Raw genomic sequence first — 24681 nt, forward strand, 5'->3', positions numbered from 1 at the left:
CTGGCGCACCAGTCATAGTTCTTCTGCTGCGCTCTGTGCTTCTGATGCTGAAAAGCAGTCAAAAACTGAGATCAGTGCACTGGGGTGACACCTGTACAGGGACAGCGCACGTCAGATTCCGGGATGGATGGTGCCACGCAGAGCTGAACGACTCTTCCCAGAGGCATGTAAGGGGATTGCTAAAAAAATGTCAAGCTCTAGTCTGACACCTGGTGGATATTTTAAGTTAAGGAATCTGCAGTTATATTGAGTCTCTACCAGGTAAGGCATTACTGAAGGTAAGTAACTTTTGTATTAGTCTAAAACAGCAGTAGATATGCATAAGGTTGATAATGAAATGTTTGTGTTATCATATCATTATGTTATTGAAACCTCTCAAACCTTCAAATAATGTACATGTATCTGTTAAAACTGCAAATATACTAGTTTCAACTACATTTTTTATACAGAACATAAAATAAACCAGATAAATACAGATAAAATTAGAAACATTTTTGAATGAATGTCAACTGAAATGTTAAAAAAAAAAATACCATAAAGCCAGGAGCCCTATTTATGCCATGCATTGCCTTCTGTCACATTAAGGCAGGTCAGCACCTGTGACAGACTAGAGGTTCATTCCAAAAAATGTGTGGCCCGCCTGCTGCAGTTTTTGCTGGAGTGGCCCGACTGCACATTTGCAAAGCAGCGACTTGAGTCTCCTACCACATGTTTTCCAAACATTACTAATAAATCACTCATAACTGAGGGAGTGGTTACACTCCTACTCCGACCTCTCCAACAAATATCCACGTACACAAAAGCGGAGTAGGAGTACAGGTAAACAAATGGCTAGTATAATTTGTGGCACATGCTTTGTTTTTGAAAACTGCCCTCATCCACAAATTGTGCCATGATTCATCATCGGGCTTGCTATCGACACCCCTGCGCCGACCAACGCTGGGGGTTGAGCAAAAGTGAGGGGAAAGACAATACAAACACAAAGTTATAGGGATCTGTCGCTTGCACTTTTATTCCTCGACTTTCTGGTCAGGATTAAAATAAATACATAGAATGTTGGTATCAAGGAGTATTAGTGGCCCTTCACCCCTTCTATCTGCATGCGAAGAAAAGTTCCCCGCTCTTTAATAGAGAACAGAGTCGATAACTGAAACAAAAAATAGGCAGAGGTTAAACAACTCCAGCTTGAAGAAAAGATAGAGACAACTGAGCTGACAGAAAACACACTGTTGCCCAGAAACAAGCAGTGCTGCCAAAAAATCAAGAGCCCTGATGAGTCTACATATTCATTATTAGAGACTCGAAACGCGTTGGCTTAATCATGACATAGGATACGAACATTGAGGAATTATGAAATTATTTTTGTCTATATACAGAGAAAAGTCTCATGTATTTGACACCAATGTTTTCCCTGTGTTCCCTCTTTCTTAATTCAAACGTTGATGCATATAACATCTTTGAAATGTCTATGAAATAATATTTAGATATGAAATAATACTCAGACCTTGATGCTAAAGGTAACACAAGATCATCAAGATAATAGGATGTATGGTTTATGATTTTTCTCTCTCATGTTTGTTTAAATTGTGTATTCGAAACACAATATCGCGGATTAATGTTTTGTGAACCACATGTACATAAGCACTTTCTGTATAAGGACTTTATTGTCTCTTTCTGTTTCGAGTATATTACAAATATTTTTTAAAAAGTGGAATAAAAGGTATAAATAAAGTACCAGATCAAATGAAAATAAATTGTTTGGTCGACAAAACCGGTCCTGGCCTTCCCCCCTGTTACACGTTCATATACGGCCCAGTCAGAACCTGGCCCATTGGGCCTAACTCCCCTTGTTACCTATGTCATTACTGTCTGGACATCATTCAACACCCAAAACAGCAGTTGTACAGGCGGTGCTCTGTAAACTATTTCACTAAAGGGAGCCTTTCATTCTTGTCCTTATTGTTTAACTGCTCTGATAATAGTTAATTAAGCATGTGAATCTATGATGTTTTCAATGCTAGCGAAGAAAGCGATTTCATCTGTACCTTGTCTTAGATACTTCTAACTGCTGATTCTTCGCCTTGTGATTTCTCCCCTCATGAATATTCCCAAGGCGTCAGACTGGATACAGAAACTTTAAAGCCGTACTCTTCCGCACTGGTGTCATTCTTCTCCACAAGTGACGAACAGAGCTGTTGAGTGCAACCCACGTGCACGGACGTTGGCTCCTTTATTTCTGCGCCTTCAGATGCTTCTCCTTGGTCTTTCTGGCCATACATTTGATCAAGATTTACCAGTGTGCTATGAAAATGTCACCCCATAAGATGACAGCTTTCACATTGTGTAGAGGTGTTACAAACAGATGTATGTGAAGGACCCTCATGAAGTATGTTTATGGTGTCTTGGGTCAGAGCACAACTCCAGGACCTGTAACGACTGCGCCCACATAAACCCAAAGGACATACAGACCCATGATGCCAAACTTAACATCGCCAGACACATGAAGATTCCACTGTGCAATTGGTCAGAGCTGAAAGCAAAGTACTGATCCTGCAGTAGAACATCTTTGCTGTCAAAGCCTTCCTTTAGTCCAAGAAAAAGCTTAAGAAGACAAAGCAGGAGTTGACCTCTTCTCCGCCATTCTTGGACTCCTGAGAGGGTGCAAGAGTGTCAGCGTGCATCCCCTGGTCTTTCTTCTGAGCTCCTTCAAAGCAGATTCTGAGCATGAAGGAAAGCACCACCTTGGCAGTTGCAATGTGGAGGATAGCAGAAGTTCTAGACTCGCAGCTCCCCAATATGAAGGTGAAGACCAAATTGAGGCACTTCAACTAGCTTAAGTTCCTACAGAGCTACTGTTACCTTTTAATGAGGGCCTCACGGATTTCCTTTTGGGCACTTGGTCGAAACCATGTTCAGGTCGCTCGTCGACATCATCTGCACCAGACAACCCAACCTTTCTATCTCAACTTTCAATATCAGGGAGCTTGGTAGTAGAAGCATCCATGAGCAAAGTAAATCCCCGTGCTTTTCCCTTCACTCTGCCTGATAGTGAATCTAAAAGAACGGAGTCATTTTGAAAACAGATTTTATGATCTACAAGCCCTGCCTTGTGGTCCTTGAATGTCAGCTGCCTTTTAGGTCGGTACTCTCATACCCTTTGGGATACAGTAGCACATGTTTAATGGCTGTTCCAGACAACATTTGGGTGTCCCTTTCACAGGTATTCAAGGTGTTTTCGGCGCTGCAAAATTGGTCAAATGTCCTGCCTTGGAAATGAATGATTATTTAGGTCGAGTAGTGTGGCTCTTCGGCACTACACTTGGATGAGGTCTATGGGCTTTTCTGAGGACTTCCACATGTCCTTAATAGAGCCAACATACGTTCCTTGGGTCTTTCCTCTCCCACAAGACAGTTCCACCTACAGTTTAGTCATCTCCATGGCTATAATCAGGAGTTTCCATTTTTCCGATGCCCTACCCCTCCATCAGCCTAGCAGGCCTTTGAGCCCTTTCGTGACTGAGGTTGCGGGTCTCAGAGACAACTCCCGGGACAGCAGGTAAAACGTGCAACTTGGTCCCCCACCCCTCCAGCAGCTGCCAAACTGCTGTAGTCCTTGCCGACAAAAAACAGCCAGTCGAGAGCAGGATCTGTTTTTTCAGGGGTGGCAGACCATAACTTCAGACAAGTGGGTCCTCGAAATTGTTCATTGGCGCTCTGCCCTCTCATTTCTCCCCCCCTCCCCCCAACCGATCCTTCCACCACCATCAGAGCGAGTGATGGGAGGACCATCTATCTGTCTGCAGGAAGCAAAGAGGGGCCATGGAGAGCGTTTTGGCTTTGGGAGCAGAAATAGGGTGTCACGGTCGATCCTTCCTTGTGCAGAAGAAGGACGGAGGCCTTTGTCCTATTTTGGATCATCGCCCTCTCAATGCCTAAGAATTGGTAGCCGAAAAAATCAAGATGATCACACTAGGCTACATCCTATCTGCCTTAGACCCCAGAGACTGGATAATTGCGTTGGTCAAGTAGGACTGCTGTTTCCATATCCCTGTCCCTCAGGTCCACAGGCGCCAACTGTGGTTCAAAGTGGACCCGGTGCATTTTCAGTTCACTGTGCTACCTTATAGCCTCACCAGTGCCCCATGAGTGTTCACAAAAGGGATGGCAGTGTTCGCAGCACACCTTCTAAGGTCAGAGATACCAGTCTTCCCCCTACCCCGACTACTGGATGTTAAAATAAACAGTCACAGTGGAAATAACATTTACATAATCATGTTAGCACATAAATTGCGAAAATAAACACATATTGTGACACCGCCTACTGTAATCACAAATGACAGAATTTAATCAGATTGAGCAAGCTTGAAGGGAACGAAGTCCACCTTTCATAAGACAGAAAACATGTCAATTTAATTTTCACAAATATATGCAGGTGTAAGTGAAGTGATAAGTGCAAGAAGGTTTGGGATAAGTGCTGACAATGTGAGGGGAGAAGGTTGTGTTTTTGAGAACATCCACAAATTATTAAGGAGCGTAAAACAGCCACTTAGCTGGCGATAAACATAAATGCAAAAACATAAACAGAAAGCAGTTACACAGTCACTGTCAATCTCATATGTTTAAAGAACAACAAAGCTAGTCGACGTTTCGACCCCTAATTGGACCAGTAACGTGAAAATCTTGGAAGCGGGGTCTTCATCAGGACCGAAGGGAGAAAGCCATGCTTACACCTGAGGACAACAGTTGGAATTACTAAGGTGTGTCTGAACTAACAGCCAAAGGTATTGATGGGAAATTTTAGGAAAGTTAGTTACCAGCAACAGCAGGAATGATTCAAGCTGGATAGTTAAATTGTGGGCCACGTAAGCTCCTAAAAGGTAAACAAACAAAATACAACGAGGAGTGAGTCGCCTCAAAAGGCTTGATAATACAGTGATGAGAAGCCGCCTACGTATAGGGTACTCACCAAAGGGTGTGGAGAATTGGTAATCCTAGAGTAATCTGAGTAAATCAGTAACGGCAACGGTTCAAAAGTAACCAATGCTGTAGAAACAGAAAATGATTGGAATGAGGTTAAACGAGGGCAAGTCAAATCGGGCTTGATTCAGATAAACAATGGTGAAATTGAAACCATAGGGACTAAAATTGCACACGGTGTGATAAAGCGTGTGTGCAAAAGTCGGCTAAAATGAAATAACCATCGCGGAACAATCTCCGATGGGAGTGAGCGCGTAGGGACCGGAATAAAGGAATACCTAGTCTGACAGCTTAAATTAAATTGTAACAGTGAAGGCTGGTAATGGGGGCCGTGCTCAAAAACAAATCACCCACTGCTAGGTAGGATGACCCAACTCGAAATGCAATAATTGTTTGAAATGGGCAAAGTACGTGTAAACAGCGCCCAGCATGTAAAGGAACAGCTTAAATTAAATTGTAACAGTAAAGGCTGGTAAAGGGGGCCGTGCTAAAAAACAAATCCCCCACTACTAGGTAGGATAACCCAACTCGAAATGCAATGATTGTTTGAACTGGGCGAAGTACGTGTAAACAGCGCCCAGCATGTAAAGGAACAGCTTGAGAGGGAGCCCCAGAAAGAGGAAAACAAACGCGCTATGATCAAAAGTTAAAAAACAGCGCACAGACTTTGATGTGACATACCTCCAGGGCAGCGTCCACTCAACTGACAGCTAACCCTGGGGGTGGTCACATGACCAACTAAATACCTGAAGGCAAGCGTGTACGTGCAGCCTGAAGGTTGCCTCATGATTGGACGAGACTTGGAGGTGTGACTGACGGGCTGGTGGTTTACGCGATTGAACCTGATTATCGGCGCGAAGCTGACAGTCTCAAAGGTTAGAAACTGAGAACCAATAAAACTCACGGAGCAGCCAGGCGTGACATTCTTACGTGGGAGGCGTTACAGGGTACGTGTAAGAAGTGGCCGAAGCTACTGCTTCGAGTATATTCACAATGATGAAAATTAACAGATATACTAGCCACGCAGTGAGTATTGATGCAGTATGTTGCGTCTTAAACTTGATCAGTACCACAAGGGACAATGTTCGACAGAGACATAAGCACAATTAAGGGGGAAGCATTGTGAGATGTTAAAATGCTGCTAAAAGTGTAAACATGATAATTAATATTTACAGATATACACACGTAATAGATATTGAAAAGAGCAGGCAGACTACGTCTGATGCCAGATAATTAAAAACCATGTGGGAGACACAAAAATTGAAGGAATACTGACTGCAAAGCAGCTCACAATCTGGAGAAACCACAAACAACCTCAATGACAGTTCTACAATGTGCATTCAAACGAGGACCCCTGAGAGAGCAACTGGACAGACTAAGTGCGCCCATATGGTACAACAAAGTTTGACATTAACAGCATGTTGTAATGAAAGCAAGACAGCAAAGGACCTATGAATTACTCAGTAGAGATAATTGGGCATATGTCGTATCTATTTCGTTCAGGCCATTTTGAACAGATCCAAAGCGGTCCATCCACTTGCATTCCCGGGTATTGAGAATTGTGCCTAAATTACCTCCCCTGACACCCATTGAAATAGCCTCCAGGACCAGCCATTTTATTGATTCAGGGGGGTGATTCAATGTTAAGAAATGCTCAACCATAGGGGCTCCTGTGGTACTACATCTTATTCTGCTGCAATGCTGCAGGATCCGACATTTGACCTTTTGAGTTGTCTGTTCTACATAGATTTTATTGCAGGGACAGACAATCGCGTAAATGACATTCTTAGTGTTGCAGTTGGTGAGAGTCTTTAGATTCACTGTACAGTTGCCATGTTGGAATATTTTAGTTTCAATAGCGAGGTTGCAAGCTTTGCAATGTCCGTATTTGACATGACCTGTTGGGGCAGGGAGTTGCCACATTGAATCAATGGTCAGTCTTGGAGGGGTTTCGAGGAAAGACTTCACCACATAGTCTCGAACATTTTTGCCTTTTTTAAAAGAATGCATTGGAGGTTCTGGGAGATGTAGTTCATCTGACACTAAATGCCAGTGTTTGTTCACAATGTGTCGAATTTCATTGCTCCTTGTGCTGAAGGTGGTAACATATATCAACCTGCTAGGGTCCTCAGAACGATCTTTAGGGGTTAGAAGAGCATCTCTGTGGTTAAACCAGGCCCTTTTACGAGCCCTCTTAACAAGTCTTTTGGGGTAACCGCGTTCGATCAATCTGCAGATTAAATCATCTGATTCAGTGAAGAAGTCCTCCTTCCGTGTACAGTTTCTCCTAATCCTAAGAAACTGGCCGAAAGGTAAATTGTCACGAAGGCCTCTCGGATGGTGACTCCCATATCTCAGGAGGGTATTCCTCTCCGTGGGCTTACGGTAAAGAGTAGTGTATAGGCATTCATCCGAATTCTTGATGGAAATATCAAGAAAGTCAATAGTGGACTTTGCTTGATGGATGGTGAACTGAATGTCACTTGATCTTTCATTGAGCCATTTGAAAAAATTATTGAGTTCCAAATCGGTGCCTGTCCAGATCATAAGGACATCATCGATGTAACGCTTCCAATACGTCACCTGCATTCTAAAAGGGTTCACGATGTTATTGACATAGGTTTGTTCAAAATCATCCATGTACAGGATAGCCAGATCTGGAGCAAAGCTGGCCCCCATTGCTACGCCTTTGGTCTGCATAAAGTAGTCGTTCTGGAAGAAGAAGAAGTTTTGAGTCATGGCTATTTCCAACAATTGGATGATAAAATCGGAAGGTACATGCATGGGTTGTATTCTTGTATCCAAATATTTCAGCATTATACATAAAGCATGTTGTTGTGGAATGCTCGTGTATAATGACACAATGTCCAGTGTGACAAGAATTTGGGAATTTGGATTGAAGGGCATTCCATCGATCAAATTGATGACTTGCATGGTGTCCCGTAGGTATGATCCTGTCTTTTCTGCCAGTGGTTTGAGGAAAAAGTCAACATATTTACACAATGGTTCAAGGATTGAACCACAACCCGAGACTATTGGTCGTCCGGGCGGTCGTTCTTGGTTTTTATGAACCTTAGGTAAGGTATAGATGGTCGGGAGGCGAGGTTGTATCTGATTCAGGTAGTGGAACTCTAAATTGGAAACGAAACCTTGAGCGAGACCAGCTTGAGTTACCCGTAAGATCATACTGCTAATTGTCTTTGTAGGGTTATGGCTCCACCCTTATCCGCAGGTTTAATGACGATAGATCGATTATTTTTCAACCCATCCAAAGCTTCACGTTCACCACAATTAGCAGTATGATCTTACGGGTAACTCAAGCTGGTCTCGCTCAAGGCTTCCTTTCCAATTTGGAGTTCCACTACCTGAATCAGATACAACCTCGCCTCCCGACCATCTATACCTTACCTAAGGTTCATAAAAACCAAGAACGACCGCCCGGACGACCAATAGTCCCGGGTTGTGGTTCAATCCTTGAACCATTGTGTAAATATGTTGACTTTTTCCTCAAACCACTGGCAGAAAAGACAGGATCATACCTACGGGACACCATGCAAATCATCAATATGATCGATGGAATGCCCTTCAATCCAAATTCCCAAATTCTTGTCACACTGGACATTGTGTCATTATACACGAGCATTCCACAACAACATGTTTTATGTATAATGCTGAAATATTTGGATACAAGAATACAACCCATGCATGTACCTTCCGATTTTATCATCGAATTGTTGGAAATAGCCATGACTCAAAACTTCTTCTTCTTCCAGAACGACTACTTTATGCAGACCAAAGGCGTAGCAATGGGGGCCAGCTTTGCTCCAGATCTGGCTATCCTGTACATGGATGATTTTGAACAAACCTATGTCAATAACATCGTGAACCCTTTTAGAATGCAGGTGACGTATTGGAAGCGTTACATCGATGATGTCCTTATGATCTGGACAGGCACCGATTTGAAACTCAATAATTTTTTCAAATGGCTCAATGAAAGATCAAGTGACATTCAGTTCACCATCCATCAAGCAAAGTCCACTATTGACTTTCTTGATATTTCCATCAAGAATTCGGATGAATGCCTATACACTACTCTTTACCGTAAGCCCACGGAGAGGAATACCCTCCTGAGATATGGGAGTCACCATCCGAGAGGCCTTCGTGACAATTTACCTTTCGGACAGTTTCTTAGGATTAGGAGAAACTGTACACGGAAGGAGGACTTCTTCACTGAATCAGATGATTTAATCTGCAGATTGATCGAACGCGGTTACCCCAAAAGACTTGTTAAGAGGGCTCGTAAAAGGGCCTGGTTTAACCACAGAGATGCTCTTCTAACCCCTAAAGATCGTTCTGAGGACCCTAGCAGGTTGATATGTGTTACCACCTTCAGCACAAGGAGCAATGAAATGCGACACATTGTGAACAAACACTGGCATTTAGTGTCAGATGAACTACATCTCCCAGAACCTCCAATGCATTCTTTTAAAAAAGGCAAAAATGTTCGAGACTATGTGGTGAAGTCTTTCCTCGAAACCCCTCCAAGACTGACCATTGATTCAATGTGGCAACTCCCTGCCCCAACAGGTCATGTCAAATGCGGACATTGCAAAGCTTGCAACCTCGCTATTGAAACTAAAATATTCCAACATGGCAACTGTACAGTGAATCTAAAGACTCTCACCAACTGCAACACTAAGAATGTCATTTACGCGATTGTCTGTCCCTGCAATAAAATCTATGTAGGACAGACAACTCAAAAGGTCAAATGTCGGATCCTGCAGCATTGCAGCAGAATAAGATGTAGTACCACAGGAGCCCCTATGGTTGAGCATTTCTTAACATTGAATCACCCCCCTGAATCAATAAAATGGCTGGTCCTGGAGGCTATTTCAATGGGTGTCAGGGGAGGTAATTTAGGCACAATTCTCAATACCCGGGAATGCAAGTGGATGGACCGCTTTGGATCTGTTCAAAATGGCCTGAACGAAATAGATACGACATATGCCCAATTATCTCTACTGAGTAATTCATAGGTCCTTTGCTGTCTTGCTTTCATTACAACATGCTGTTAATGTCAAACTTTGTTGTACCATATGAGCGCACTTAGTCTGTCCAGTTGCTCTCTCAGGGGTCCTCGTTTGAATGCACATTGTAGAACTGTCATTGAGGTTGTTTGTGGTTTCTCCAGATTGTGAGCTGCTTTGCAGTCAGTATTCCTTCAATTTTTGTGTCTCCCACATGGTTTTTAATTATCTGGCATCAGACGTAGTCTGCCTGCTCTTTTCAATATCTATTACGTGTGTATATCTGTAAATATTCTATATCATGTTTACACTTTTAGCAGCATTTTAACATCTCACAATGCTTCCCCCTTAATTGTGCTTATGTCTCTGTCGAACATTGTCCCTTGTGGTACTGATCAAGTTTAAGACGCAACATACTGCATCAATACTCACTGCGTGGCTAGTATATCTGTTAATTTTCATCATTGTGAATATACTCGAAGCAGTAGCTTCGGCCACTTCTTACACGTACCCTGTAACGCCTCCCACGTAAGAATGTCACGCCTGGCTGCTCCGTGAGTTTTATTGGTTCTCAGTTTCTAACCTTTGAGACTGTCAGCTTCGCGCCGCTAATCAGGTTCAATCGCGTAAACCACCAGCCCGTCAGTCACACCTCCAAGTCTCGTCCAATCATGAGGCAACCTTCAGGCTGCACGTACACGCTTGCCTTCAGGTATTTAGTTGGTCATGTGACCACCCCCAGGGTTAGCTGTCAGTTGAGTGGACGCTACCCTGGAGGTATGTCACATCAAAGTCTGTGCGCTGCTTTTTAACTTTTGATCATAGCGCGTTTGTTTTCCTCTTTCTGGGGCTCCCTCTCAAGCTGTTCCTTTACATGCTGGGCGCTGTTTACACGTACTTCGCCCAGTTCAAACAATCATTGCATTTCGAGTTGGGTTATCCTACCTAGTAGTGGGGGATTTGTTTTTGAGCACGGCCCCCTTTACCAGCCTTTACTGTTACAATTTAATTTAAGCTGTTCCTTTACATGCTGGGCGCTGTTTACACGTACTTTTGCCCATTTCAGACAATTATTGCATTTCGAGTTGGGTCATCCTACCTAGCAGTGGGTGATTTGTTTTTGAGCACGGCCCCCATTACCAGCCTTCACTGTTACAATTTAATTTAAGCTGTCAGACTAGGTATTCCTTTATTCCGGTCCCTACGCGCTCACTCCCATCGGAGATTGTTCCGCGATGGTTATTTCATTTTAGCCGACTTTTGCACACACGCTTTATCACACCGTGTGCAATTTTAGTCCCTATGGTTTCAATTTCACCATTGTTTATCTGAATCAAGCCCGATTTGACTTGCCCTCGTTTAACCTCATTCCAATCATTTTCTGTTTCTACAGCATTGGTTACTTTTGAACCGTTGCCGTTACTGATTTACTCAGATTACTCTAGGATTACCAATTCTCCACACCCTTTGGTGAGTACCCTATACATAGGCGGCTTCTCATCACTGTATTATCAAGCCTTTTGAGGCGACTCACTCCTCGTTGTATTTTGTTTGTTTACCTTTTAGGAGCTTACGTGGCCCACAATTTAACTATCCAGCCTGAATCATTCCTGCTGTTGCTGGTAACTAACTTTCCTAAAATTTCCCATCAATACCTTTGGCTGTTAGTTCAGACACACCTTAGTAATTCCAACTGTTGTCCTCAGGTGTATGCATGGCTTTCTCCCTTCGGTCCTGATGAAGACCCCGCTTCCAAGATTTTCACGTTACTGGTCCAATTAGGGGTCGAAACGTCGACTATCTTTGTTGTTCTTTAAACATATGAGATTGACAGTGACTGTGTAACTGCTTTCTGTTTATGTTTTTGCATTTATGTTTATCGCCAGCTAAGTGGCTGTTTTACGCTCCTTAATAATTTGTGGATGTTCTCAAAAACACAACCTTCTCCCCTCACATTGTCAGCACTTATCCCAAACCTTCTTGCACTTATCACTTCACTTACACCTGCATATATTTGTGAAAATTAAATTGACATGTTTTCTGTCTTATGAAAGGTTGACTTCGTTCCCTTCATGCTTGCTCAATCTGATTAAATTCTGTCATTTGTGATTACAGTAGGCGGTGTCACAATATGTGTTTATTTTCGCAATTTATGTGCTAACATGATTATGTAAATGTTATTTCCACTGTGACTGTTTATTTTGTACTAGAATTTACACCCGAGTCCAGTGGTCTACCGGGTTACCCCATTGATATAAAACTCTTACTGGATGTTAAAGGCAGGCTTTCCCAAGGTAGTCGCCAACCAGCTCCAGATGATGACAAACCTATTACCTTTGTTTGTGTTCACTATCAATGTGCTGAAGTCCCACCTAGCTCATTTGCAGACACTCCAGTTCATCTTGAGTTTTCTGGTTAAGGTACAGTGTAATCTATGATCAATCTTTCAGCCTTAGTCCTGGAACTCAGTGTGGATGACTCTGAGGCTCTTGGGGATGTCTGCATTCTGCTGGCCAAACATGCCAGGTGAATCAGGAGAGCTCTGCAGTGAGACCTCAAATGCCAGTGAGCACATAATAAGGGTATTTTGCCATATTATAGCCAGGGTTTCGGGGGACACTGCAAAAGAATTGCAGTGGTGCCTACTGGGCAGCAATTGGGTCAGTGGCAGACCCTTTACCCTACTCCACCCAGAACTGACAGTGATCACGGATGCCTCACTACTGGGTTGGAGAGACCACTGTTCTCCACAAAGACTAAATTCTACATCAGTTCATTGGAGTTTAAGGTGATTCCCTTAGCCTTGAAGGCCTTCCTGCCCACATCAAAGGAACTGATGCAGGTGCTCAAGAACAACACCACCGACATGATATTGCAACAAGCAAGACAGGTTTGGGTCTTGTGCCCTTTGACAGGAGGCTCTGCACCTCAAAGTGGCTGGACCGCCAAGAATTGGCCTTGTGGAAAATCACCTGGTCATATCTCTACATGCTAGCTTGGACAAACTTGGCTACCAATGCTTAGCGGATCACAAATTGCAATTGCACCCAGCTGTGGAACAGGGTATCTTCCAACAATGGGTAGAACGTTTGCCTGATTTTTGTGCCAACACCGAGAACTAACAATGTCAGTACTTTTGTACGTTGGAGTTTCCAAAACAGATCTCTCTCTAGACTCCTTTCAGATAAAGGGAGCTTGGGGCTCCTGTAATTCCTTCCCGCCACTGCCTTGCCTGCCCTGAGCTCTGAAGAAAATCAGGAACAACTGGGCCCAAGTCATCCAAGTTGCACCAGATTGGGCCAGGTGAATGTGACACCTGGAAGGCCTCTGCATGAGCATCTATCCTCCTTTTTGGGACAGTCATTTCTTGCAGCAGAGCAGAGTATTGCACCTGGGCCTGCACAATTTGCTTCTCCATGAATGAAATACTACTTTTAGATTGCGAACAGCTCCAATGCTTGGAGATTGAGTGGTGGTACTTGACCTCCATTGACCTTTCCTCTGACGTCACTGATGTCATCTGGGCAGCAAGTTTCCTTCCACAAAATCACTGTACGCTGATCGCTGGCACAAATTCGTGGATTGGTGCAGCACCCGACATATTGACCCATTTAACGGAAGCTGTCTGAAGTTTTGTTTGATCCCTCCCTGCCCCAGCAAGGACTTGTTTTAGGCACTGTTAAGGGATACATATTGGCTTTTGGGGCTTTTTTACAGTTACGAATAAGCCCTTTACACTGTACACAGTTTCCAACATTTATTTTAATATCAACAATTTGTGATGCCACAGTGGGACTTGAACTTAGCCTTTGCCTTTTGATGTGCACCCCTTTTGAGCTGATGCACAAATTGTCAATTCGAGTCAGGCTTGGCTGCAGATAGATGTTCTAGTGTTATGAGTGTACATTGACTACACAAGATACCCATACTGATGTCTGGGAATGATTCAAGCATGTAAATCTATGAAAGGCTGCTGCACTTTTGAGCTGTTCCTCCTTGTACCTGTCATTGTTTGAGGACCTTCTGTTACCAACTGCTGGGAAACAGCAGCGATCAATATAACCTTTACAATGAATATTGTCCATTTTGCAAAAAAAATCTATATTTCATCATGATGGAATTGTTTTGACAGCAAATGTTTAAAAAAAAAGTCTATTATAAGATTATCTGTTATATTCCAGATGATGCTGAATAACCCTCTGTTTGCCGGAAATCCACAACTTCAGGATCAAATGAGGCAACAACTTCCTGTTTTCCTTCAACAAGTAAGCAAACACTGATTCACTCCATTTTTATAAAAACTGTATTATATTAATTATTTATTCAGGCATGCAAAAAGCCTAATCATACTGAATACATTACATTTAGTAAAAGAAAATTTTGCTTTTAATATCTACTGATATTTAGTAGATGAAGCAAAACATCCTAAAAGCATTGGTTTCCGATGAACACTTCTTACCACAGATTCCCTCACCATGAGACTATCCCCAGGCGCTAGACTAGATCAGGAGAATGTTTCTTGTAATGCTCTCCATTTCTGTAGGTGGTGCTATATGGCTCCAGGATGACTCAATACCACCCCAGAAATGACGAAGCACAGCCATATATAAGCACCACCTCTGTGTACTTTGATGCCAGTTCCTTTCATTTTGCACGCTCCGGTGCAGATCCTTAACTTAGCTACCAACTTTGTCTTCTGATGACTCAAAAAAAAAATATGTTAACAGTGCACTAGGGAACTGTGCCCCCACTATAGGATTCAAGCCAGCTGAGACTGCAGGCAGCATTTGTCTGTACAGACAGTCGCAAGTTATACCTATGGTGCTTGGGCTCAGCCATAACTCTACTTTGTGTGACAAGTGTTCCCTCCTGCACCTTAAAGCAATTTGGGACCAGGAAGCTTGCCTTAGTCAAGGAACATAAGAAGAGGATCTCGGCACAGCATCGGCCTCTATTCAGGTCGTGGGCCTGGTCAGGAGACTGCTCTTGTGAAAAGTCCACTTCCCTTTCGAAGTTTTCTGATAATTTGAAGTTCAAGTCTAGGCATAAGTGTAAGAAAGCCAAGTGGGGCTACACCCCTATCCTGCTACTGGAGGTCCTGGTTGAAGGCTTGAGGGGGGTGTCATGATAAAGGTCTCACTTCACCCAGTCTCCTGGTTCCAAGCGATCCTGCCGTTGGCCTTGGCATTCGCCTATTTTCATGGTCCTTCGCCAACCCCACAGCAGATTCCGGCCTTCAAAGAGACCATGCCATGTTCTCGATTTTTGGTGCGCCTTTAGGCCCCATGGAGATGCAGGGGTCTCCAGTTTGAGTTATGCCTGTCCGCCCCAGCGGACACTTAAAGCCCTCTTGGGACAAGCCACCAGGCCTGTACCATCTTCAGTACTGGTTTCTATTCTGGCACCAAGGTCCACACTGGTTCCTTCACTTCCTACTGTACTAATGCCAGTCCATGATCCAGCCCCATCCAGCCAATGCCAAGCTATAAAATTACAGAAGTGCAATCACTGGGTATGCAACTGCAGTCCAATTCCAGACCTGTGCCTCCACATTAGCATCCGCAGAGGGTTCACACACTATTTGTTTCTGATTATGACCCAGTGCAGGATGATGTACCTCAAAACACTACTGATGATGACGAAAGGGACAGATTGCCGTCTCCTTATTATACTGATGATGCTTTGTAATTTGACTTATAAAATGCTAGAGGGCTAGACACATCTCTTGATACAGAACTTGACTCTCCACTTGGTCCAGTATTTGAGCAAGCGCATTGTTTGCTAAGAATGTACAGGGCAGCTGAATCACTAAAATTGTAGTTCCCCACTATTGAGACAAAAATAAATGAGTGAGATTCTTCAACCTGGGCCTGCCTCATCCGAGTCATTATTGCAGTTTAATGAAACCCTTATGAATACCATTCTGGCTACAATGCCCAAGCTGTGCTCATGCCTGCCAGTCAGTTGACCTTTGTTTAGGTGACATAGACTGGCTCCTGGTAACCCTGACTTCCTGACCAAACTTGCACACCACAGAAGCCTAATTGTTCAAGCTTAGAAAGGAAAGGTCTATCAAAATTCCTTCCTGACCAAGCCTCTGGAAGGGGAATCAAAAAGGCTTAATGCTTTTGGAAAGAGAATGTTTTCCTCGGCTCGTCTAGCCCTTAGTTCTATCAACCCTGTATGTCTGTTGGTGGATACTCCCACGAGTTATGTGATTTGGCCAGAGATGATATGCCGATTGTCCCAGAGATTTTCTGGACCTTTTTTGCCCAAACAATACAGGATTGTCAGGATGTAGCCAAATATGTGCTCTGGACTGGCCTGGACACTACAGACTGCATAGGCAGACTTATTGGAATCAGTGTCCAGAAAGCAGGCCTGGATAAGATCAACTGGAGTTTCTGGAGACGTACATGTATCCCTAATAGGCATTGCACTTCACTGGCTCTAGAGTCTTTGGCGAAAGATCTGATTTGTCGCTGGGACAATTCAAGGACAGTTGTGCCACTGCACAGTCTATTGACACCAGGTAAGCAATATCTCCAAAACAGAAAATTAGGGGATAATCCAGCGGGCTGGCTTACAGACAGTGGCACCCATCCCAGCCACACACACACATTTTTGCAACAGCTGACACCAAGACTTTCAGCGTCTAGGTGTGGGTTAACACTATTCAAGCCAGCAGGAGTAGCATCCCTCAAATGTTTCAACTATTGCTGCAGCTGGGAACATTCTCCCTTTCCTACCTCATGTGCTTGGAGGCATTAAGTCTCAGAAGGTAGATGGACCATCCGAACATTTTACTGGTCACCGATCACCAATCCAAAGTGAATTAACTGAGCAAGCATTGTGTTACAGTCCATGAGTGGCATCTGCATCTCCAGGTGGCACAGGGTTGCTTCGTTCAGTAGGGTGCGCCTTGGCTAGAGGTATTCGGCACAGTTGAATGTGCGGTGACAGCAATTCTGTGCTTGGGAGTTATCTCCAAGGTGTTTGTTGGTAGACTCTTTCCTGCTGGAATGGAAGGGCAAACTCCAGTATGCCTTGACACCACTACCTCTCCTGCCTCTGGTTCTGAGAAACATCAAAACAGACCGGGCCGAGGTCATTCTCATTGTAAGGAAATAGCTCTTTTTGTATTGTCACTCCCATGTTTTTGGACTAATGCTGCTGGTTTTTCGACTCTGAGAGCACACTGAGGCCTGCTAACCAGAGCTCTGTATCAGTGTCCTGACCCCAAAACGTGTTTGTTACATTGGCCGTGCCCTATTGGTATAGGCTGACTTACCTATAAGTCCCTAGTATATGGTACACAGAGTGCCCATGGCTTGTAAGTTAGAAAGTCACCCCAGAGATTGCAGCACTAGCTGTGCCACCCTGTGTGCAAACCAAGTAAAATGAGCGCCCCATTCATTGTAGACTGGATGAGCAGTTTTAAACTGCTAACTTGACCTTGCCGTTTAAAGCAATGGCAAAGTCAAACCTCCCCCTGCAGTGTGTGTTAGTCACCTCTGTGGCATGCCTACGGAGCCCTAGGCAGGGTGCAGCATATTACATGGGCAGAACGTGTATTTTACTCCAGTATTGGAGCCTTTCATAGATTCACATGCCTGAATCATTCCCCGTCGTCGAGACGGGAGTCTCCGGTACATAAAAAAGCTTTGCTTAGTATCATAGCAAACAGAAAAAAGGCCTAGGCCCATTTTCCTTTGCAACCCATAACCTTCGTTATGTAAAAAAGGACTAAACCAGTCCCTGAGCCAATCAGAGCCTCTCACCCTCTAGAACACTCCTGAGAGAACCTTCTGCCCTCAGATTTTCTACCGCACGTTGTACTAGGGAGTCTCCTTTGAGCTCTGCTCAAATTCTACAGTTGGTTTTAGATTGAGGAGATTTTTTCTACTGAAATTTCTACATCATCTAGGAGAATGGCTGATAAAGAAAAGAAAGGCTTGTTTAGGGCCTGTGCCACCTGCTCAAAGAAGAGATTATATACTGATGATCCTCATAAGGACTGTATATACTGCCTTTACCCACACCACCAGGCGAAGGAGTGTAAGGTATGTCGCACCTTTTCTAATAAGACTTTAAGGGATCGTGAAGGCAGACTACTAATTTGGCTCCAAAAACTTAAAACCAGGAAGGACGTCGTGTCTAGTGACAGTGAGGAGGCGTCAAATGTTTCAAGGAGATCTCAGAAGAGAGGCAGATCTCCTCAGGCTCATACCTCAGGGGAGAAACCTGAGAAGGCTCTTAAAAAGACCACTGCTGGGTCTTCAGAGCGCAGTCCCTCAAAATCTCCTAAAACTAAAGAAAAGGAGAGCAAGGGTCATGCTTCAGGGGTGGAACAGCCAAAGAAAACAAGTTCTGAGCCTTCAAAATCACCCCTTAAAATTAAACATGCGCTTAAAAAGCCAGCGTCTACTTCACCTGAGGAGAAATTAGGAAAATCTACATCGTCGACGGGATCGTCGACGAAGAAGGTAGCGTCGTCGACGACGAAGAGTGAAGTAAAAGTCATTATTAAGCCTGTACTCTCGTCGATGATGGCATCGTCGACGGCAGTGTCGACGACGAGAGCGCCGACGGCGACGGCAATGACGACGACGACAACAACTACATCGTCGACGGCACCGTCGACGACGGTGACAACTACATCGTCGACGGCGGCAACGACGACTATGTCTACAGCGTCGACGACGGCATCGACGACGACGATGTCGACGGCGGTTAAAATGGCAATCTCGTCGACGGGCTCGTCGACGAGGGAAAAAACCCCGGAAAAGCGGGGTTTTGACAGGAAAAGAAGGATTACCCCGGATATTACGTCTCCTAGTAAGGTAACGCCTCTGGTTCCATCCCATTTATTGGAAGAAGAAGATTCGCAGGAAGAGGATAATGAGGGCCCGTTTGGCTATGCAAGTAGCCCCTCTCAGTTGCACGTTAAATGTCAGGAGGATGACTGGGAGGATGAGTATGGGGGTTATCAGGACCCCCCCCGACAACATGAACAGGAAGAGATGGTGAGTGTTCCAGCTTCCCTTCTGACGGATTTGCAGTTCATGTTGGATGATTACAAGAAGAGGCATACTTTGCCTCAGTCTACCCAAAGGATGCCAGTGGCTCCGGCGCACTCTGTGCCATGTACACCACTGCGAAGACAGGAGATACCGGTTCCGCGGCCACTAACACCTTTGCCACAGCCGGCTCTGGACACTTCTGAGGATGAAGAGCAGGAGGAAGGGGAGATAACAGATCCTAGTAAGGAATGGGATGAGTATTTGATTCCGTCCCCTTCATCTCCGTCACCAAGACCTGTGGATTCCCCTCCGGAGGACATTGGAGGGTTCCATAATCTGATGGAAAGAGCCGCGCAGAGATTTGCGCTCAGTATGTCATCAGATAAAGCAGAATGCTTTTTATATGATTTTAAAGAACCGTTTCGCAAGACTGTTAGATCTCTTCCAATTGTAAGTCATCTATGGGAGGAAGGTCTCAAAGTGATGGAGACGCCGGCAACGGTTACTCCAGTGCTGGCTAGGCTGGACAAAAAATACAAGGCGCCTTCCGATGCTCCGGCTTGTTTATTAGGTCACCCCAAACCGGACTCGGTTATAACTCAAGCGGCGCAGCAAAAGTCGAGGAATCCCTCTGCTCCAATTTCCACGCCACCGGATAGAGAGGGTAGGCGCTTGGATAATGCAGGAAAAAGGTTTTCGTCCATGTCTGCTCTTCTGGTTAAGGCAGCAAATGCACTAGCCATCCTGGGCAGGTATGATAGGCAGATGTGGTGCGACCTATCACCATACATTGATAGCATACCTGAAGCGGACAGACAAGAGGCTAGAAAAATCCTCCAGGAGGGTGAAAGGACTTCGGCTGAAGTCATAGATTGTGCAATGGACATTGCGACCACGGCCTTCAGATCTCTGGGAGGAGCGGCGGTTTTGCGCAGACAAGGATGGTTGAGAGCAACATCTTTTAGGCCTGAAGTCCAGAATAAGATCTTGGATCTTCCGTTCAATGGGGAAGATCTGTTCGGAAAACATGTGGATGAGGCCTTACAGAGTATAAAAAAGGATACGGAAACAGCGAAATCTCTGGGAACATTGCAGTATAGGAAAGTTCCTTTTCGTGGCTCACGTGGTAGGGGCCAGCCCTCTTATAGAGGGGGTTATCAACAAGGCCGTTATTCTTCCTACTCCACATCATCTCAACCATATCGTCAACAACAATATTCACAAAGAGGAGGTTTCACAAAATCTACTCCTAGAGGTCGAGGAGGTCGTCAAGGGAAAGACACCACCCGAAGACAATGACATTCTGGTGACACTTACTCCTCATATGTCACATATTCCCCTGGGTGGAAGAATTTCCTATCATCATCAAAATTGGCAGCAGATAACGACGGACCAATGGGTCCTCCAGATAATTCAATTCGGTCATACTCTAGAATTTCTGGAAAGCCCCCCTTGTTCACCTCCAAGATTTCAAGAGGTCAAGTATTTGCATCAGATGCGTCAAGAAATTCGGACAATGCTCCGAAAGGGAGCAATAGAACCGGTACCGAATTCCCAGAAAGGAAGGGGATTTTATTCCCGGTTTTTTCTGATCAAGAAAAACATTCTTCAATGGCGCCCCATTTTGGATCTCAGATCCCTAAATACTTACCTCAAGGATCAGACCTTCAGAATGATTTCCCTCCAGGATATTCTGCTGCTGTTAAACCCAGAGGATTATATGACCAAACTGGATTTACGGGATGCATATTTCCATATTCCAATCCATCCTTCACACAGGCAGTACCTTCGGTTCGTGGTGGCCGAAGATCATTACCAATTCAGGGTGCTTCCTTTTGGTCTGAAATCGGCCCCGAGGATTTTTACAAAATGTCTGGCTCCAGTGGCAGCGGTACTAAGGAGACAGAAACACCAAGTGTTTCCTTACCTCGACGACTGGCTAGTCAAGGCTCCATCGAAAGCGTCAGCCCAGTTGTCAACAGAGGCTTGCATAGAACTATTTGCCAGTTTAGGCCTCACTCTAAACGAGGAGAAGTCGACTCTACAACCTTCAAGAAATATAACTTTCTTGGGAGCGATTCTGGATACGGAGGTAAACAGAGCGTTCCCCTCCGAGGAGAGACAGCGCGGAATAATATCTCTATCCCAGGCGTTTATAAAAAGAAAGTCTCTTTCAGTACGCAGGTACAAGTCTTTGCTGGGAACGATGTCATCTTGCATTCCCCTCGTACCTTGCTGCAGACTACGGATGCGTCCGTTACAAGAGCAATTGGATCTTCAGTGGCATCAAGCGACAGGATCCTTCGAGGATATAATCAAAGTGACGCCGATCATGGTCCACGCGGCGACATGGTGGACCCGAAAACGAAACATCTCACAGGGTCTTTCTTTCCTGACTCAGCCAGCTCCATTGGTCATTACAACAGATGCATCCTTGGAAGGATGGGGAGCATTCCTTCAGGATCTGCAGGTCAGCGGTCGTTGGAAAGCGGACGAACAACAATTGCATATCAACCTTTTGGAGCTCAGAGCCGTCCGCTTAGCATTGTTAGCGTTCCTGCCAAGGATTCAAGGTGCAGCCGTGTTGGTAAGAACAGACAACACAACAGCAATGCACTATTTGAACAAACAGGGAGGCACAAGATCTCTCTCCCTGTCTCGGGAAGCCCAGTGGATATGGGAATGGGCTCTACGACACGAAGTATCCATTACAGCGGAACATCTTCCAGGGGACCAGAACACCAAAGCGGATACTCTAAGCAGACTAAAGTCTGTCTGTCACGATTGGGAAATCGACAACGGGATTTTGGACAACATCTTCCAGAAATGGGGAACTCCAATAGTAGATCTTTTTGCGACAAGGGAGAACAGAAAATGCCGGTTCTTCGCAAGCTGGCTTCCCCAACGGGGATCTTGGGGGAATGCGTTTTTGATGGCATGGTCAGGCATCTTTGCCTACGCCTTTCCTCCAATTCCCCTCCTGCCGCGGGTTCTTATGAAGATCAAGAAAGAACCATGCAGGTTAATCCTGATAGCTCCGTGGTGGCCCAGACAGCATTGGTTTGCAGAGCTTCTTCTACTGTCAGAGGAGCGCCCGATTTGCCTGCAGCCGATACCGTCTCTGCTGACAATGTTCCAGGGGGAAGTGCTGCATCCGGATCCGAAATCTCTGCAGTTAGCAGCCTGGCTCCTGAATACCGTGAATTTCAACATCTGAATATCCCTACGGAGTGCAGAGAGATTCTATCTAGAGCTAGAGCGGATAGTACAAACAAGACATATCGGATGAAATGGAAAAGGTTCTGTTTATGGTGCAAAAGGTCTAACATTCATCCGCTGCTTTCAGAAGCTCATGAGATTATTCCATACCTCTTGCTTTTGGCTAAGTCTGGTTTGGCGCATGCGTCTATAAAAGTACATCTAGCTGCAATTTCACGCTTTAGAAGAACGGCCTCTGGTCCATCTCTGTGGTCTGCTAGAGTCATCAAGCAGTTTATGAAAGGTCTGTTCCGAGTTTTTCCTCCAATAAAACCACCACCACCTCTCTGGCAATTGAATGTCGTTCTTTCCCAGTTGATGAAACAGCCCTTTGAACCAATTCACAGGGCGGAACTGAAATTTCTTTCCTGGAAAGTTGCGCTTCTCATTGCACTCACTTCAGCCAGGAGAGTGGGAGAAATTCAGGCTCTCACGATCCAAGAGCCTTTCTTGCAGTTCAAGGAGGACAGGATAATACTCAGGACTAATCCAAGGTTCATCCCTAAGGTTCCAACTGACTTTCATTTGAACGAACCTTTAATTCTCAAAAGATTTTTTCCACAACCATCAACAGCGGCGGAAAGAGCTCTCCACTCGCTGGATGTCCAGCGTTGTTTGAAATTCTATTTGCTGAAAACTAAGCCTTTCCGCAAGTCTTCACAGCTTTTTGTGGCCTACAGCGCACCCAGAAAGGGTTTCCCTTTGTCAAAGAGAGGAATTGCCAGATGGATATCAAGTGCCATAGGGTATTGTCATCAGGCAGCTGGCCGACCTTTGAATGCACGAGTCCGTGCTCATTCTACAAGAGCAGTCTCCACCTCTACTGCTCTATTTGCAGGAGTACCGATCCAGGATATCTGCAGGGCGGCGACCTGGACGAGTGTACACACCTTCACCAGGCATTACTGCTTGGATGCAGCCACAGAGAGAGATGTGGCAGTGGGAGAAGCGGTGCTGAGGAACCTTATCCAGTAACGGTGAGCCTTCTTTACCATCCCTCCTTCCTTTGTTATGTACGTTGGCACATTTTATGGTTGTTTATTGTATTACCATTTGCAAAGAAATTTTGAGAGGTGGAATTTGGTTTACAGATACCATTTTTATCACACTGTATATGTTTCCTGGATTCACTTTCTAGGTAACAAAAAATGTGCATTTATTTACTGCTCGCTATTCTGATTCAGGCATGTGAATCTATGAAAGGCTCCAATACTGGAGTAAGAAAACAAGTTACTTACCTGTAACTGTAGTTCTCCAGTATTGGACCTTTCATAGATTCACATGCAACCCACCCTCCTCCCCTGAGAGGCTCACCTCGGATTTAGCACAAAGAGTGTTATTGCACAAGTGCACGAAAATCTGAGGGCAGAAGGTTCTCTCAGGAGTGTTCTAGAGGGTGAGAGGCTCTGATTGGCTCAGGGACTGGTTTAGTCCTTTTTTACATAACGAAGGTTATGGGTTGCAAAGGAAAATGGGCCTAGGCCTTTTTTCTGTTTGCTATGATACTAAGCAAAGCTTTTTTATGTACCGGAGACTCCCGTCTCGACGACGGGGAATGATTCAGGCATGTGAATCTATGAAAGGTCCAATACTGGAGAACTACAGTTACAGGTAAGTAACTTGTTTTCTTATGTGTTCTGGTTGTAAAGAACATGAAACTGTCTTTTTTTACTGTGGAGAGACTTGGTTGCACCTTTGGCGAGTACAGGGTTACACGCGGACCCCTCAGCTGTGCAAACACCTGAACAGTGCTCAATGTATCAAACAATTGGGTACATTAAGCCACCTTGGGTCTCAAGTCAAAATTATTTCAACATGTAACAGTGTTCAACATCTACAAAGTTGCCATTTTGTTGCCTTCAATCTCCTGTGCTAGTTATACAGGAGCTCAAGCTTGAGACAGCTTTCTGCCCTCCGAGAGCTAACTCCTCCCAGGAAAGGAGACAATAGAGGCTTGCACTAGTGAGCGGTGTTACCTCCCTCCTGTAGGAAGCCACACAGGTAATGGTCCAAAAGGCGAGCTTCAAAGCTGAAGTAGTGTTTAAAGAGCAAATGGGGAACACTTGGGAGAGGTGCATCCCCATTGTTTAGTCCGGCTAGCTGGCAGCCCAGAAGGCGAGGGGAAACTTGTTGTCAAGCTGTTTTTTCAGGGACATATAAGCTTTTTGGTAGCCATATCTCTGGATTTGACTAAGGAGCTCAGGGCACCGAGAGAGGGGTTCTGCCATGGATCCCCTTACACCCTCCCAGGAGCCACTCCAGTATGTCTCCTCCAGCGGGGATAGGAAACTGGTTACCCAGTTCCTGAAGGCAGTCGCCCCCAACGAACATGTGAGCCACTGGAGTTGCGTCGTTATATAGTAGTGTTCATAATTTGGTACCCCTAATCCGTCCTC

At 44.8% G+C, this 24681-nt stretch overlaps 1 protein-coding gene across 1 annotated transcript in view; it reads left to right on the plus strand.

Annotated features, from left to right (window-relative positions):
• Positions 1–24681, plus strand: part of UBQLN1 (ubiquilin 1) — a 512801-nt gene that overhangs the window by 432986 nt on the left and 55134 nt on the right. Inside the window, exon 8 of the mRNA XM_085633159.1 lies at positions 14186–14269. Coding sequence (XP_085489285.1) covers positions 14186–14269 — 84 coding nt within the window. The remainder of the gene's footprint in view (positions 1–14185; positions 14270–24681) is intronic.

This window comes from Triturus cristatus, chromosome 2_1 (genome assembly GCF_964204655.1).
Source record: "Triturus cristatus chromosome 2_1, aTriCri1.1, whole genome shotgun sequence".
In the NCBI taxonomy this organism is placed as follows: Eukaryota; Metazoa; Chordata; class Amphibia; order Caudata; family Salamandridae; genus Triturus; species Triturus cristatus.